The sequence below is a fragment of the Anopheles ziemanni genome, chromosome 3 (assembly GCF_943734765.1).
Source record: "Anopheles ziemanni chromosome 3, idAnoZiCoDA_A2_x.2, whole genome shotgun sequence".
Lineage (NCBI taxonomy): Eukaryota > Metazoa > Arthropoda > Insecta > Diptera > Culicidae > Anopheles > Anopheles ziemanni.
This window is the reverse complement of record NC_080706.1, coordinates 22,370,204-22,384,984: the sequence shown is the minus strand read 5'-3', so window position 1 is coordinate 22,384,984 and position 14,781 is coordinate 22,370,204. Positions and strand designations below refer to the sequence as shown.

The following is a 14,781-nucleotide window of genomic DNA, read 5'->3' as shown; positions in this document are numbered from 1 at the left end:
TCTTATTACAGTAATGACTTGTGAAGGATGCTGCATTTTTCAATAACGTTGGATATAAAAAACAAAGTAAAATAGTGTAAAGTAAACACACAATTAAAGTTATTTGAGTGGTGTATTGTTGCATAGTCACAGTGTATCGTATCTCAGCCTTTATTTTTTCCAAATTCACTGATTTTCAAGTTACTGGTCGTTTTGTTTTCAGGCCGAGATATTTATCCCAGTTTTTAAATAAATTTTGATTGACATCAATTGTCAAATTTGCACAAGATACACTCAATCAGTCACTGCCTACCTCGGTATGTACAAACCTTGAAAGCCGCAAAAAAGCGCAAGACGATCCGAAACACATAGCGCAACAAATATTGTCTATTTTCTTTAAATTCAGTCGGTTTTACTTGATTTCTGCTGTTTAATCGATTCAGTTGAATATCTTCATCAGTCGACGGTAAAAGTGTATGGTTGATTGGCGTGTGTGCAGGAATAAACGCTGACTATTTTTGTTTTGCAAATTTTCTAGGTTATGGTGCAGTGTATACCGCTTCGAGCCTGAAGAACCCAGAAAACAAGTTAGATAGTTTGCAACAATGAATCAACTGGAGCTATCGTTGCAGCTGCTGGACGAAAGCGCGGTGAAGTCCCATCGTGGATTGCTTCGTTCGAAAGAATCTTTCCGGGGCCTGCAACAGCAACAACAGCAGTTCGCAACTTCGTTCGACGAACCGACGCTAAGCGGGACGCTCGATTTGCTACAGGATGTTAGTGCATATCGGCTGGGAGGAGGTGCGGAGCAGGACAGTGAAATGAGTATCATCGGAGCGAGCACGACTACACATGGTTTCACGAATATAAAGGAAGTTACGAAGGGTCTTTGCGAGGAGTTCCTGGAGATTCTTCAGCGGCACAACAGCGAATCGAATGTGTTCGAAACGATCGATGAGCTGATTGAGACGCTGAACGAAGCACTTGTGCGTATAGAACTTGCCGCTCGGAAGCTGCAGATGACCGGTCGCGAGCGGCACTTGCACGAGGACGAAATGTGGTTGAACGCCGAAAGGGAAACGTGGAAGCTGATGGCTTCTTTGTACCGCGATCGATTGGTCACGCAAAAGACGGACTGTGACATGGAAGACTTGCCGCTGGTGAACAGTGAACGAGCGATCATAGAACATCTTTACGCTGGGAATGAAAACTTGCGCGAGTATCAGATGATAGTGGATTGGCTGGAGAAGATGGTGCTGCGGCAAAATCAATCGCTTGCGGGAACGTTCACGAACCACTCGGTGGCCTGGGAAAACACACTCCACCAGCTGCTGGAAGTTGGTGAAACGGCTTTCGGTAGTACGCGAGAGCTGGTAAAAAGTCTCGATCCGGATGCACCGCTTCGCGAGAATCGTCCCCTCCACGATCTTGACGCAGAAGATCAGGTACGGTTGGCGAAGCACATCTTTCTCGAAATCCGTTCCGGGCGGCTAGAGGAAGCGCAAAATAAGTGCGATCAATGCGGACAGTCATGGATGGCGGCCGTCCTAGAAGGATGGCGGTTGCATCACGATTCAAACTATGGCAACGAAAATCCCAAACTCGAACGCAACCCGATCGAAGGCAATCCGAGGCGCGATTTGTGGAAAAAGTTTGCCTGGAAGATGGCGGAATCGCGCCTGCTCAACCCGTACATAAAGGCTTCGATTGGGGCGCTCTGTGGCCATTTGGATTCGATGGTGGAGATTCTGTCCAATTGCACGTGGAACGATATGCTGTGGGCGTACTTGAAGGCACAGATTGATATTCGGGTGGAGAGCGAAATCCGATCACATTGCATCAAGAGCTACCTACCGATGCCGGAGCAGTACTGGAACGGAAAGATGTCGCTGGAGCAAATCTTTGGCGAGCTGGAAGCGCACAAGAATGCATGCATAAGTCTTGCAGCGAAGGACGTGGACAAGGTGATTCAAAAGTACATGATTCTGGACGACATTCCGGGACTGATGCGCATCGTTGACGGTTGGCTGAGCGATTCCGATGAAGGCGAGCTGGTACTGTCCCAGCAGATGCTTCGTTTTCTGTCACATTTCGTGATGTGTGTACGTCAGATCGGTAAACCGTTTCAGCAGGACATCGGTGATCGGATTATCAAGCGATACGTGGAGCATCTGATACAACTTGGGGAACCACATTTGGTCGCCTTTTACACTGCCACCCTGCCGCCCGTGATGCAGCTTATGTTGTACTCCAACTTTCTCATGACAATCCGCACACCGACCAGCGCAAGGAAAAGAGCCCTCGTAGAAGCGTACAACTTTGGGCTGGATGTACCAAACATTACGGTGCATACGGTGGAAAAGTATCGTGCCGCCGAGGAGGACAGCAATGCACCGGCTCCAGCCCAGGGCGAACTGACCGACCTGGATCGGGAGAAAATTTCCTCACTCGAGTGGCTCACATTCTACCCGGAGCAACGGGGACAGCTTCTTTGGCAGGCGAATGCCCTCATTCGCTACTTCCTTGGTCGTCGTTGTATCGAGGCAGCTCAGAAAACGTTTGCCCTCGTGCCGGCCGATACGATCGAGCAAATATTCACCATCTACGGCTCGAAGGTCGACATACCGTGCAAGGAGGAGGTAAGCATTCGCGAATATCTCTGCCACCAGACGTACCTCGGTGCGATCGATGGCTACAACGGTTGGTCGCAACTGTTTTTCAACGGAAAACCAAAACCACCACCGTCCGTCTCGGTCACGAACTTTACCGAGCGTGTTACCTCCGAGCACCGGGAGCAGGCGTATAAGAAGGAGCTTGACAACTGGGAGCATCGAGTAGCGGATGCGACCAAGCGGGCACGCGATCTACTCTACAACGTGCTGCTGTTCCCCGAGACGGGCTGGTTGGTTGATCCGGACACGAACATGGAACGACCGGGCGAGAACGACGATGATGACGACGAAGAAAGTGATGCATGGCGAAACCGAGCGGTACAGATGGAGAATCTGCGGAAGCTGTGCATTCCGGAAGTGGTACTGCTGCTGCATCAGTTGCACACACTCACCAACCATCACGACGAGTGTATGCTTCTCGCCAGCGTGCTTAGCTCGGAGTCGCGTAAGCTGTATAGCGTCTTTTCCAAACACAAGCTGGCGGAAGTGCTGGCGAAGCTTGCCGAATCGTCTCTTACGCTCATGAACGACCGGAAGGACCCGTTCGTTGGGGAAGCAGCCAAGAAGTAGAAACGGGGTACTTTAAAGTTTTTACAGTGGCCACCGAGGTGTGTTGCATTTACAATCTTTTCTTCGTATTAATAAAGTAAATGTTGAAACATTATACCACGAATGTGTTTATTAATCCAACTTTCTCTATAAAAGTCTCAAGTACACAATTTTTCTACGGTTAAGGCGTCAATTTACTATCAAGCTTATATTTTAATAGTTTTACTGTATTTATACGATTTAACAATTTGATTCGAAAGTACATTCGATAACGTTAAAACAACAGCATCAACAAAGCAACCTATGCAAGTGCGAGAGAGATAGAGAGCGCGCAGCTAAATCCAAGTAACGTCATTCGCCCTTCGAAGGCGGCTTGCAAGAAAGAGTACAATACACGGTGCGGGAGCTTTCTTGCAGGGCTCGCGATCCGCGAGGGCTTATCATTTTGACAGCTCGTTTCGCTGGCCCCAAAACGGGGTGGCTATCCGCTGTCAGCTGGGATTCTTACGATTTCGTAAACATTGCGCGGCCCGCACAGTTGTGTAGTTACATTCAGCTCGACTAGTGCACTCGTTTTTCCCTGGAAATTTTTGAAAACATTCCCACCCAGAAACCCCGCTGTGTGTGTCGTTGCTATTGTTTCGCGGGTGGAGGATACTACATTCTGCGCGAAAGCGTACGGCATTGTGTTTAGGTAAGGTGGTGCGCTAATATTAGCAGAGAACTTTCTTTCAGAAAAAAAGGGTGGCGAGCGATAAAAGCTTCTGTTTACACAGCGTCAAGTGGGGAAGCGTTCGAAAAGCTGGAAAAGGGTAAACGATAACAGGGGGTTGTTAGAGCTGTGCCGTGTTGTGAGGGGATTGCTTGGAAGGGTTGGTTCGGTTTGCCACCGTAAACATACCGGTGTATGTGTATGGAGACTCGTGCCGAGCGGTATTTGAAGTGATGTCACGAGGGGTCACGGGCCAATAGATTCCCAGCAGCAATATGACCGCGGGAGCGATAGTGTTAGAAACACGGGCACATTCGCCATTCGATGGAACGGTCGGTTGAAAATGGAGCAGCATGGTTGGAAGGCGCACAGTTGCATTCGTACCTCGCTGTGGAATGTCGTGACGACGATCGTTAATGTTACGGCTCGCGTGTTTTCTTTCGTGAGTCATCGATCCGGTATGCTGCGGTGTTGTTCGTGTCCCCGGATCCGTTCAATGCGATACAAACGTGCAAGTGCAACTGCCTAAAGCGGATCAAAATCCTCCGGAACCACTCACCGGGAAAAGGGTCCTGTGAGTGCCTATGTTGTGAATTTTCCATCACCCCCCTCCCCTTGAAGGAAAATGAGTGATCCGTGCGTGCGCAAACGTGTGTGAGTGAGGGCTAGAATCACACCTACCAGGAAGCGTGTAAAAGGAAAGTGCGTGCATGTAGGCGTGCGTGTGCCTTTGGGGTAGCTATCGTGATTTTGCCCGGAAAAAACGGCCCCGCAAGGATACGCGGTCGCTAGCATCGGACGGTGCCGTTGCCTAGGTGGTACATCTTGGTCGTTGGCTGCTGCGCTTCGCTCGTGTCCTGCTGTGTGTGTTGTGTGTTGTGAATGTTGCGTGCTTCCTTTCCCAAAGCGCTAAGCAGTTAACGTAGTAGCGCGTTGCGGAAAAAGCCCACTGCTCGGCTCCAATCTCTGCCAGCTTTCAACGTAACCTTTGATTTGCTCCATGGAAAGGCATTTTCAGTGAATTTCTTTCGGCCGTTCCCGTTACGAATAGTAAAAAATTGGAAAAAAAGGTGTGAGCGAGCGTTTTCGTGTTGGCGCAGGATCGGAGGGACCAGTCGGGAGTGGCCACAGAGGAAGACATTTATCCGTGTGCCAAAACAAAACCCAGAGACTATGGTTTCATCCACGCAGCCTTGAATGGTTCGTCGGTAAAGACCTCAGCCTTTCCGTTTTGCTCAAGTCCTTACAGTGAAGTAATAAATGTCATTGGCACGCCTCGCATGAAAAACGGCTTCCCCGAAACAGTGTGTGCCAAATAGCAAAAGCCAGCAGCAATTTGAGGAAAACGCCCCACCCGCCGTACGAGAACGAGAGAGAAAGTGAGTGAAAGTAAGGGAAAGAACATTCGAGCTCTGGTACAGACCGTATCGTCCTGCCATCCTGCCCTGTGTGACGGGCGGCCAAATTGTGCAGTGCAGTGTGTGACCGTGAATGGAAACATGTAATAGCAGCAGCATGCGTTTACGTGCCCTTGTTCCGGACCGTCGAGAATGTCATCGGCTGTCGGGTTGGAAATAGTTGTGGTCAGCGTAAATGTCCCTGTCGTTGGTGTCCAATGTTGCGGTAAAGAAAGTGTCAACGCGCAAAGGAAAAATAATCGGTCAATCTGAAACATTCGGGAAAGTCAGCACACAACGTGGTCGTGAAAAGAATCTTCTAATTTCGGCACAGTGGAATTCCAGTTAAGCGGTATGCTCTATTTACTATCGGTTGCTGATAGCCGTTCCTGCACGCCAATCATTCGTCGTGAATAATGTCTGTCAATCGAGGACTTACACATCGTCGGAGAGCGTAAAATCTTCCTCAAAGAAACTTTGTGATACCGTTTGTCTTCTAACGCTATTAGCAAATCGCCAAGGGATTTGGCAACGAGACAGGTTCCTGAAACATCGGAGCAAGGTGCCGAAAGTCAACCGGAGAGTATAGTTCTACGATACGATCTTGGTACGTGGTGGCAGCTGCGCGTACAAACCTCCTCGATACACGGTGTACAGGTACATCGTCTTCTTACGGTAGTATTTGTGCGCATGTTTTGCACGTGTGGTTGTATGTTGCGGAGTAAAAGGTTCGGAAAATTGCATCCTTTTTAGGGACACTTTAATGCGAAAGGGCAGGTACACGGCAGGTGGAAGTAAACCTCTTCGTGGGGAGCCAGCATTTTTGACAGATTGGTTGGTGTTGCTTTGGTGGTGGTTGGTTGCAAATGCAAACGTTGGCAAATACAGTCCTTGCTCTGTTAGTTTGGTTCCGGTAGCCTGCTACTTTGTCTTGTGCTCTGTTTTCAAGGTAGTACCTTTAGTACATGTTCCTACGATGATTGCATAAATCAAGTTAAACACAGTTTTGGAGAACAGTACATTTTTATTCTTGTCTGCTCTAACAATATGGCAACGCTCGAAGTACTAGAATAAACAAATAAATACATTTTTATTCAGTTTCAAAACATCTTGGAACGATTGCATCCAAAAAATAAAATTACATGTCTCAAAAAAGATATATTACTTAAATTTGAAAGATTCTCATGCTATGATCCATTTTGATATTCTGAAATATGATAAGTTTTCGTTTGTTCATGCATTTTAATTAGAGTGTTATTTGAAAACTTTTCGACATATTTCATTCCATAAGCGTTTCCTCCTAAACTGTGTTTTTTGCACAAGAGGCTTTTAATGGATTTGTTTTCGTTTTGGCTTGAGTACTTCAAGTTAGCTAAATATGTCGACTATAAGAGAAGAGACTTAAAATTGCTTTTATATGTATATATTCTTTGGTTTTCGTACTAGTTTCTTGGAAACATTCTCAAATATTTCTGGTCAGGGGATTGAGCTAAACGACCACTTAAAGTTTCACTTATTTGGCTGTTTTAGTTAATCAAACCTTAAAAGGATTTGTGAAGCAAACCACAACGCCACAAAATATGTTCTAATAATTTGTCCATAAATTGCCGAACAAGTGTACCAAGAAGTTAGTTTTGGTACAATAACATCCAAATTTTACACCAAACAACATAATAGGATTTGAGCAATCTCATCAATTTTGGATTGATTCGCTCTATCCTCTTCAATCGAATATCACAACACCAAATCCGCGCTGCTGGTCTCTGTTTGGGTGGATGCCAGATTTTCCGCTGGGTGACTTCGCTTCCCGTGCGAATCGTTGCGATGGGAGAATTTTTGAGTGTCCTGACAGGAGCAACAAAGGCAAAATAATGTTGTTTTGCTGGCGTCGCTCCGATGTAAAAGTAATTGCAGAAAATTCTTTCCCCCCCTGGTGGCGTCTGCCGTGTGTTGGTGCTGGCGGCGCTGAGTGACAGCTTCATCGGGCCACGTAGAGAGAGAGCGAGATCCCACCCACACGACTCCACCGAAAGGGGAGGCCGACTTTTCCGACGGAGGCTGTAGACCCGGCTTCACCGGCGAACCCGCTTCGGAGCCGTGCACAGTACAACACGAGCCAGAGAAGCCATCGGACACACGGAAGCGCGCGCTCTGGCAGCTGCCCTACAGCGAACTCCGAAGGGTTAGCTGCCTGGCCCTTCGGGTGCATCTGGTCGGTGGCTGGCCGTAGAACGAAAGGCAAAAGTCACACGATTTGTGTGTCGGTTTGGCGTTTTCCCATGGCCAAGGATGGCCACTTGCACCGGTAAGAGGAAGCCGAGTGAAAAGATTGTTGTTACAGAGCGGGTGTTTTGGGTCTTGGTGTTTCACACGCCGGGGTTTTCCATGAACCGTGGGGTAGTCGTTAGTGTGTGTGTGTGTGTCCCGATGGATGGAATAAAAATCAATCTCAAACACACCACCCATTGTTTACTGACCGGTCACCATCATCGTGTAAGTAAAACTGACGTTATTTTTAGCCAACCATCCAAGCCGCTCAATCCCATCCCTCGTCGGGACGCGGATTCGTTGGGGGTCATCTGCGCCCATTGTTGGCGTACACCCACTTTACGTTTGCACTCGATAACAACTACTACGGTGCGCTAGGTCGAGGCAATCGTTTCTCGATTGCAAAACGATTGCAAGTGACAGTGAGTTTTTGGTTGCCAGCGCTTTGGGGCGGGGGAGGGTGAATGAAAAAAATGTTTACCATAAAACAAGGGTGAAACCATTGCCACCGTTCTGCTGCTTTACGTGCCTTTTTTTCTATGCTCGCGGGACGTATGTGCGTGTGTTTGAAAACATCGGTGTCGAACGATCGTAAACATATTTCGGACCATAATAATTCGCATGGCTGATCGAGTGATCGATTGCATCGTGCGGGTGTTTAACGGGGATAGGAAAAACTAAAAAAAAAAACATAACCAGCAGCGAGAGGAAATGGACCGATCGCCCGCTAACGATCGGCTACAAAGATCTGCATGGTGTGGCAGTAACGCGTTAAATAAATAATAACAGTTCCGATGCGTGACGTGCCGCGATCGTCAACATTATTTCCCACACCGTACGGCGCGGGTATCGATCGGGAAATTTCCACGTTTCATTTCAGTCTGACCCTGGCGCTGGTGTTCGAGTGTTACAGTGGTTGCTCTTCTTTGCAGCGTTGATCCAAACACTATCGCAGGAAGGAAAACAAGTCCCTTGTAGTGTGTTTTCATCCGCCGATGGCGCAGTGTACTGTGTGTGCATAGTAAAAACATACCTTCGCTGTGCAGTGAAGACAAACCAAAAGTACCCAAAGTGATTGCGTGAAACTTCTTCTGTGAAGAAAGTGTTTTAATCATTGTACAATAATCACAACCTACTCGTCTTCGAGTGATTTCCCAGAGCTAGTAGTTGTTAGTCGGTGTTACTAGCATTGTCCACCCAGCTGGGTGGTTAGTGTGTGCAGTTTTCCTTCAGTGACGAGTGGCTATAGCATCCCGAAATCAACATAACAAACCGACAACCACCGACGGAACAGGAACGAGCACGGTTGTCACAATGGCCGACGACGAGATTCTGTTCGATGACGTCTACGAACTGTGCGAGGTGATTGGGAGGTAAGAATTGAATTATTTTAAACATTCCATTTCGTGCGCCATTTCAGATGAGTGCGCCAAGAAAAAGAATTTGTTGTTAAAATGAGAAAAAGTTGCAAGACTGCTGACGTTCTTGAAACAGAAGTTATTTCTAGCAAAAAGTTAGTCCACATTGTGTAGCTTGACGCAGAGAGATTCAATGTGCTTTGAGTACTTTCGTTCAATAACATTATTCGATTCTTTGTACATGAGAAAATCAATAACCACAGATTTCTATGGTATTTTGTTTCTGCAAAACTAATAGACTTGCGGAGCTTGCGATAAAAAATTGTATAATAAATCAAATTCAAATGATTTTGGGGATAAACATTTTAGAGGAGTGTATATTCAATATAGATTTAAGCAAACATTATTACATTATTATGTTAATAATATCGTACTGCAATGTTTGTTTTTCATAGTATTAAATTTTCATATTTTGTCTACATCTTTGTCAATGTAATAAAATGTCTTGAGGAATATTTTTAATTGAAAACGAATAATTTTTTTCATACTCAGATAATAGTCAAATGCTTGAAAAGTTTATAGCAATTGTTGATTTTATTTAAAAATTAGTGTTTTTTCATTCTATGGAATATTTTATATCAACTTACATTTTATATCAATTTCCTTGGTTCGTTTTCTTTTTCATTGATTTCAAAGATATTCCCTTGGTTCGTTTTCTGTTTCATTGGTTATTTTCCCTCAGAACGAACAACTTTATTTTATAAGCAGAATGATAAAAAGTACTACTGCATCTATAAAATGGTTTATTATTTTAAATCCTTCATGAATACAGTACGTTTAGTTTTCCGCATTGTTTCTTTTTGTTACCATTAAAGTATTATGAAAATGCCCCCAAGGGCATGCCGTGTGGGGCCTATTGCGCACTCTTCTGCTTCGATGACTTGTTGATTTATTGATTTGTCAAATTAAGGCTAGCACGCGCTGTCCAGATAAGCCCGCGCCACACACAATAAAATCGTTGCACGAACGGGCAAAGGGACCAGGCATGCATGTTCAATGCTGTATTGTTCCTTTCACCACTACATTTAACCGGCACTGGAAGAGCAATTAGCATAAATGTGTTTTTTTGTTGTTGTGTTTTTCACATTTCCTAACGTTGGAAAATGGAGCGAATAGGACGCAAGCAGCAGAAAACTATTTTGCCGTTTCTGTGGAAAATTTATTTCTCCCAGACCGTGCGGTTTTCCCAGCGGACGGCATCAACTTTTCCCATATATATCCGCAAACTTTGCTCCTCCGATCTCGACGCGCCAGTGTCGCCAGGGGGAATGGAATGGAAAGGTGTGAAAAAAATATCCGGATTTTGAGCTGCCTTACCCGGCGGGTTGTTTTGATTCAACAGATCTCCACAGCCGAAACCACGACGCCACATGTGTGCGGCGTTGCTCATTTGCCCATCCTGAATCAATGAGGCGAAAGTATGCGCCCCGCTCCGCTTGTTGATGCAAGGTTGTTGATTATAAATTATGGTGTGCTTCTTTCTTTTTTTTGTGCCGCTCACGCGTATAACAAAGCGCTCGGTTGCGTTTTCAAGTACGGGACAGGGTTTCTAGGGTACCCTTTGTTGCGGAGCGTGTCCTGGGACTGTGTAGGGCCATCATGAAGTGCGCCATCATCGTGCGGCTTCATCATGTGTCACGGCGAGCAATGAATTAGGGGTCTGGCATCTAAAGAATGCTTCGTTAGCGGACACGAGGATCGGGTTGATAAATCCGTGCGGGAGGGGGAGGGATTCGCATTTCGCTGGATGTGCACGAAGCGTATTCACTGCATTCTCAACGCGCCCTCCACGGGCCCGACGCTGTGACAGACATGATAATTGCTAAAGTTTACTCCTTCACACCGGATGCTCACAGCTCAACCGGCAACCGGCCAACCGCGGTCCACCCTCGTCCTGCCCTGCCGAGCCCGTTGGTTGGTTTGGAGGACGTACAGCATCCGGTTTGCGTAACGCGATCCGCGAGCTACATCATCTTACGCCCGTCACAACGGACACCTTACAGCCCGTTTGGGTTGCGCGGGCCCGACATGGGTGAGCGGGCATCAAGAGCCCGGAAGCTATACTCCCCCCTCCCATCTCCCCCTCCCCACTCCTCTCTTTTCCAAGTTCCCTTTCTTCCGGGAAGGATTTTGCGTCCACCGTTCACCGAGAACGCGAACTCCGGCGGGAAAGAAAGGCGCGTTACGTACGTGCTTACGTGTGCGGTGTTGATGCTGGATGATGGCTACAAGGACCGGGGTGCTCCTGCGCATGGCCATCACCACCGTGGTCGCTTGTTCGCCACGAAGATGCTGGAGCTCCCGCTCTGGCCACTCAGCGCTCGCCGGATATTATGGGTTGAAATTTTCCATGTTTCCACGCCAGAGAGTTGTGTGAGAAAAGGTTGTGCCAAGCGTGGAGGGAACGACGACGACGACGGGGTTTGATCTCCGATTCCGGCTGAGCTTGGTATGTGTGCTGGGAAGTAGAGTGTGTACACCGCACGAGAGAGGTCCTTGCTGCTATAATGTTGTTTTCGGAATTGTGCCGTTCCCTCGCTGGTCGCTGCTTAGTGAGCCGGAAAAGTTTCGCTTGCGCTTTCGTCACGAATGTTTCCCAAGACGACGCTCTCGGCGTCTGCGGGTGGGGTAGCAGCGGGGCTCGAGACACGAATGCTACCGTGAAATGGTGCGAGCGAGCACTCCATGACGTCAGCGGGACGCGAATGTTACACGAAATTCCAGCCAACTCGGCCAACAATTCTCGGGGTAGACCAACCCGTGCAGGGCTGTTTGTGTTTGTATTTGTTTTTCGCTTCCAACTATAACCTAAAATACCGGCCAACTTCCCACTTTCCCGTTATGTGGGTAAACTATGATTCCATTCCCCAAAAAGAAGTCGATAAGATCTCCCTCGTCGGCATCAGTTGCGGTTTGCAAACGAGAAGTATAAAGTGAAGATCTTAGACGCACGCAATTGGTTATGATTTTGCTACACTTTTCCCGTCGCTTCATCGCCACCACGAAAACGGCGGAACGGCTGAAGTATAATGAATGGAAAGCTTAGGGCGCGGAAGTTGCTTTCAATGACACTTGAAATTATGGCCGAATGATTATTATGGCAAACCGGTGGCGAACCCACGAAGGATGGTCTATGATAATGATATTCTTCTGGCAGGGATTAGGTGTGGTACGCAAGCAAGTTTCCAATTACGTCTCACCCGCACTCATCTCCCACGCTCTCCGTCCTGCCCATATCCTTCGTTGGAGTGCTATATCTTACGAAACCTGTTACAAAAAATGGAACGAGCCTGAAACGGCCACCCATTTGCCGGTTTGGCGGAGGCTTTTAGTGTCCGCTGCGTGGGCAGGAGCTTACCTCCGTCGTACTGTGGCCAACAGGATGGCACACCTATCCCAAGCAGTGGATGAATCCAGACCGGGGTGAGAAAATTCCGGACCCGACCGGGTATCGTCTTTTTGCGCTTTTCGGTCCCACTGGGGACCCTTTTTCGTTCACCCCGGAAAATGGGATCAATAGACAGACGAAATGCCGAACGCCCCACCCGCGGCAGGGCGACCTCGACAACGGGGTCCCCGGGCCAACCCGGAGATTAAGTGTGAAAAGCATGATTAATGGTCGCATGCGTGAGCAGGTTCATATTTTCCGGCAAAAGACACACCAGCGTACCAATAATTGCCTACCGAAGGAGGGTGGGGGGGGGGGGGGTCCGAACCATGGGATGGGTTCTCTCGGAGTGGATTAATTGTACGTTCGGACACGCACCGAAGGTTACGGTGATACTTTCACGCACGCAGTCGCAGACCTCCAGCGGCAGGGTGGCGAGGAAAGGGCTTTTCCGGCAGGTTGATGGCCATGTGGGGTGGCTAAAAATACCGCACGTAGGTGGTGGCCCCGTGTGTAGGTGATATCGGTAATCACTTTTCCCACTCGAAATGGTCCGTGGTGTGGTTGGTGGTACGCTTCTCACAGTCCGGCGTACCGTTTTATTGCTTCCCAAATCATTTATGACGAGCGTTACGGACCATTTGTTTCGTTGCGATGCTGCAAAAGTGTAGGTAAATGCTGGGAAATGGTATTCGATTGCGTTTATATTTGCGATATGTGTACCACGTACGGGCGAAAAAGTTAATCTTTCTAATAATCTGCAAAATTCGAATCAACTGTTTTGTAATATAAAACCCGCGAAATGCACGATGAGTTGGCATAGAGAATTAAATTTGAAACGTGGTATTCCAATCATTTAAGAGTGGAAAAATGAAAAGTGGCTTAATAAAGAGGTTTCTCGCTGTAACAGTAACGAATAAGTGGATGACTGTAAAATGTACAGCCTTTTTCTCGGGATTACTTACTGTTTTTGTTATTCATTGATGTTTTGTGGGATCCTTCTCTTTTGCATACGCCCGATTCATTGCCCTTTCAGAACTGTACTTCCGCTGAAATTATGATCGTTGTAACGCAGGGTTTGCCACCTATGTTCAGCTATAACCCACCGATGATTGAAATAGCTCATCAACTGTTGTCTCTAAAGCATATGGTATCGAAATAGCTCGTCGACTGTTGCCTCTAACTCATCTCATTTTGTCTCTAACTCAGCTGACTTTGCCTCTAACGCATCTGGGTTTGTCTCAAGCCAAAAACTAGGGAATAAACAAAGTAATTGTGCTTATGATACATTGTGAAACTCCAAGAACAGTGAACATTATTATTTTTGTATGCTTAAAGTTATTCTTATGCATTTTTGAACAATGTTGCGTTTAATTTTTATACGTGCCTGCATCGTACATCAACTAAGAAGGCAGCATTGTGGTGTTTACCTCGGTGGCATAAACGTACTTGCTTGACAGTTAAGATAGGGCGTTTATGCCTCCGGTTTTTTTTTTGTTTTTTTTTTTTATGTGGTACGACATTCCCAAGTAGGACAAGGCCTCTTTCCGAAGAGAGTTAAAAAAAAAAACAAATTGTTTTTATTTATAATACCTATCGGACTGTATTCACTCCAATATGATGTGATAAGCTGTCAATCGATCAGGCTTTTTTCACGCCGTACGGCGGCGAAGTGTTAAAATACAAAACTCCAAATCACAAACATTCAAAGTTACTCTTCCGATTCGTGTAACTTCCTGGGGAAAAATCCTGACAGAGTCAGCTTTCTCTTTTACTTCCTCGTCAACTCAATTTATCCTCCAAAAAATTTCATTCGAGACACATGAGAGTTAGTGAAATATTCGAATCCCTCAAAGAATTATTGTTTCCCCTCACTATTTTAGAGTAATGCTATAAAATCCCCGACTATGGATGCGCCCGTCTGAACAGAAATATATTTTTGCGCGTAATCCTGCATAGTGTTTAACTAAAAGCTTCCAATGAAAACCAGATTTTTCCTTGTTCTTTTTAAATTGAACAGAATCACGACAATGGAGGCGCCCGGTATCGCACGTCCGCAGGTTCCATCACGCCACCGGACCCGGTAATAATCCGGTAATGTTACACAATGAATGCCGATGAACGGTAGCTTATTTATGCAACGGTTGTACCGATTTTTCGGCCAAACTTTGATACGAAACTTGCCGAAACTCATAAATAATAATGCCTCAGCGGGTAGCGAAACAAATAATTTCATTCGTGTTTTTGATTCCCTTTTTCATTCCCCTCCCCACGGTATTGTGCTTATCTTCCTTTCAGTTTTTTTCCCCATCCGTCTCATTTGAATTGTTCTTCCGAATGGCCATGGTCGAAGCTGCTGTTGTGCGTGCGTGTTTGTGTGTGCTCGCTGATGGAAAAT

At 46.7% G+C, this 14,781-nt stretch overlaps 2 protein-coding genes across 2 annotated transcripts in view; both read left to right on the top strand.

Annotated features, from left to right (window-relative positions):
* Positions 1–523: 523 nt before the first annotated feature.
* LOC131287065 (nuclear pore complex protein Nup107) lies at positions 524–3,222 on the top strand. The gene has a single exon (XM_058316081.1). The coding sequence runs from the start codon at positions 585–587 to the stop codon at positions 3,219–3,221; it is 2,637 nt and encodes an 878-aa protein (XP_058172064.1). The 5' UTR covers positions 524–584; the 3' UTR covers position 3,222.
* Positions 3,223–8,891: 5,669 nt separating this feature from the next.
* The window catches only part of LOC131287064 (peripheral plasma membrane protein CASK), a 212,969-nt gene continuing 207,079 nt past the window's right edge, over positions 8,892–14,781 (top strand). Inside the window, exon 1 of the mRNA XM_058316080.1 lies at positions 8,892–8,950. Coding sequence (XP_058172063.1) covers positions 8,892–8,950 — 59 coding nt within the window. The remainder of the gene's footprint in view (positions 8,951–14,781) is intronic.

What these genes read in the sequence shown, in the direction of transcription:
- LOC131287065 (XM_058316081.1), top strand. Translation starts at nt 585, where the DNA reads ATGAATCAACTGGAGCTATCGTTGCAGCTGCTGGACGAAAGCGCGGTG.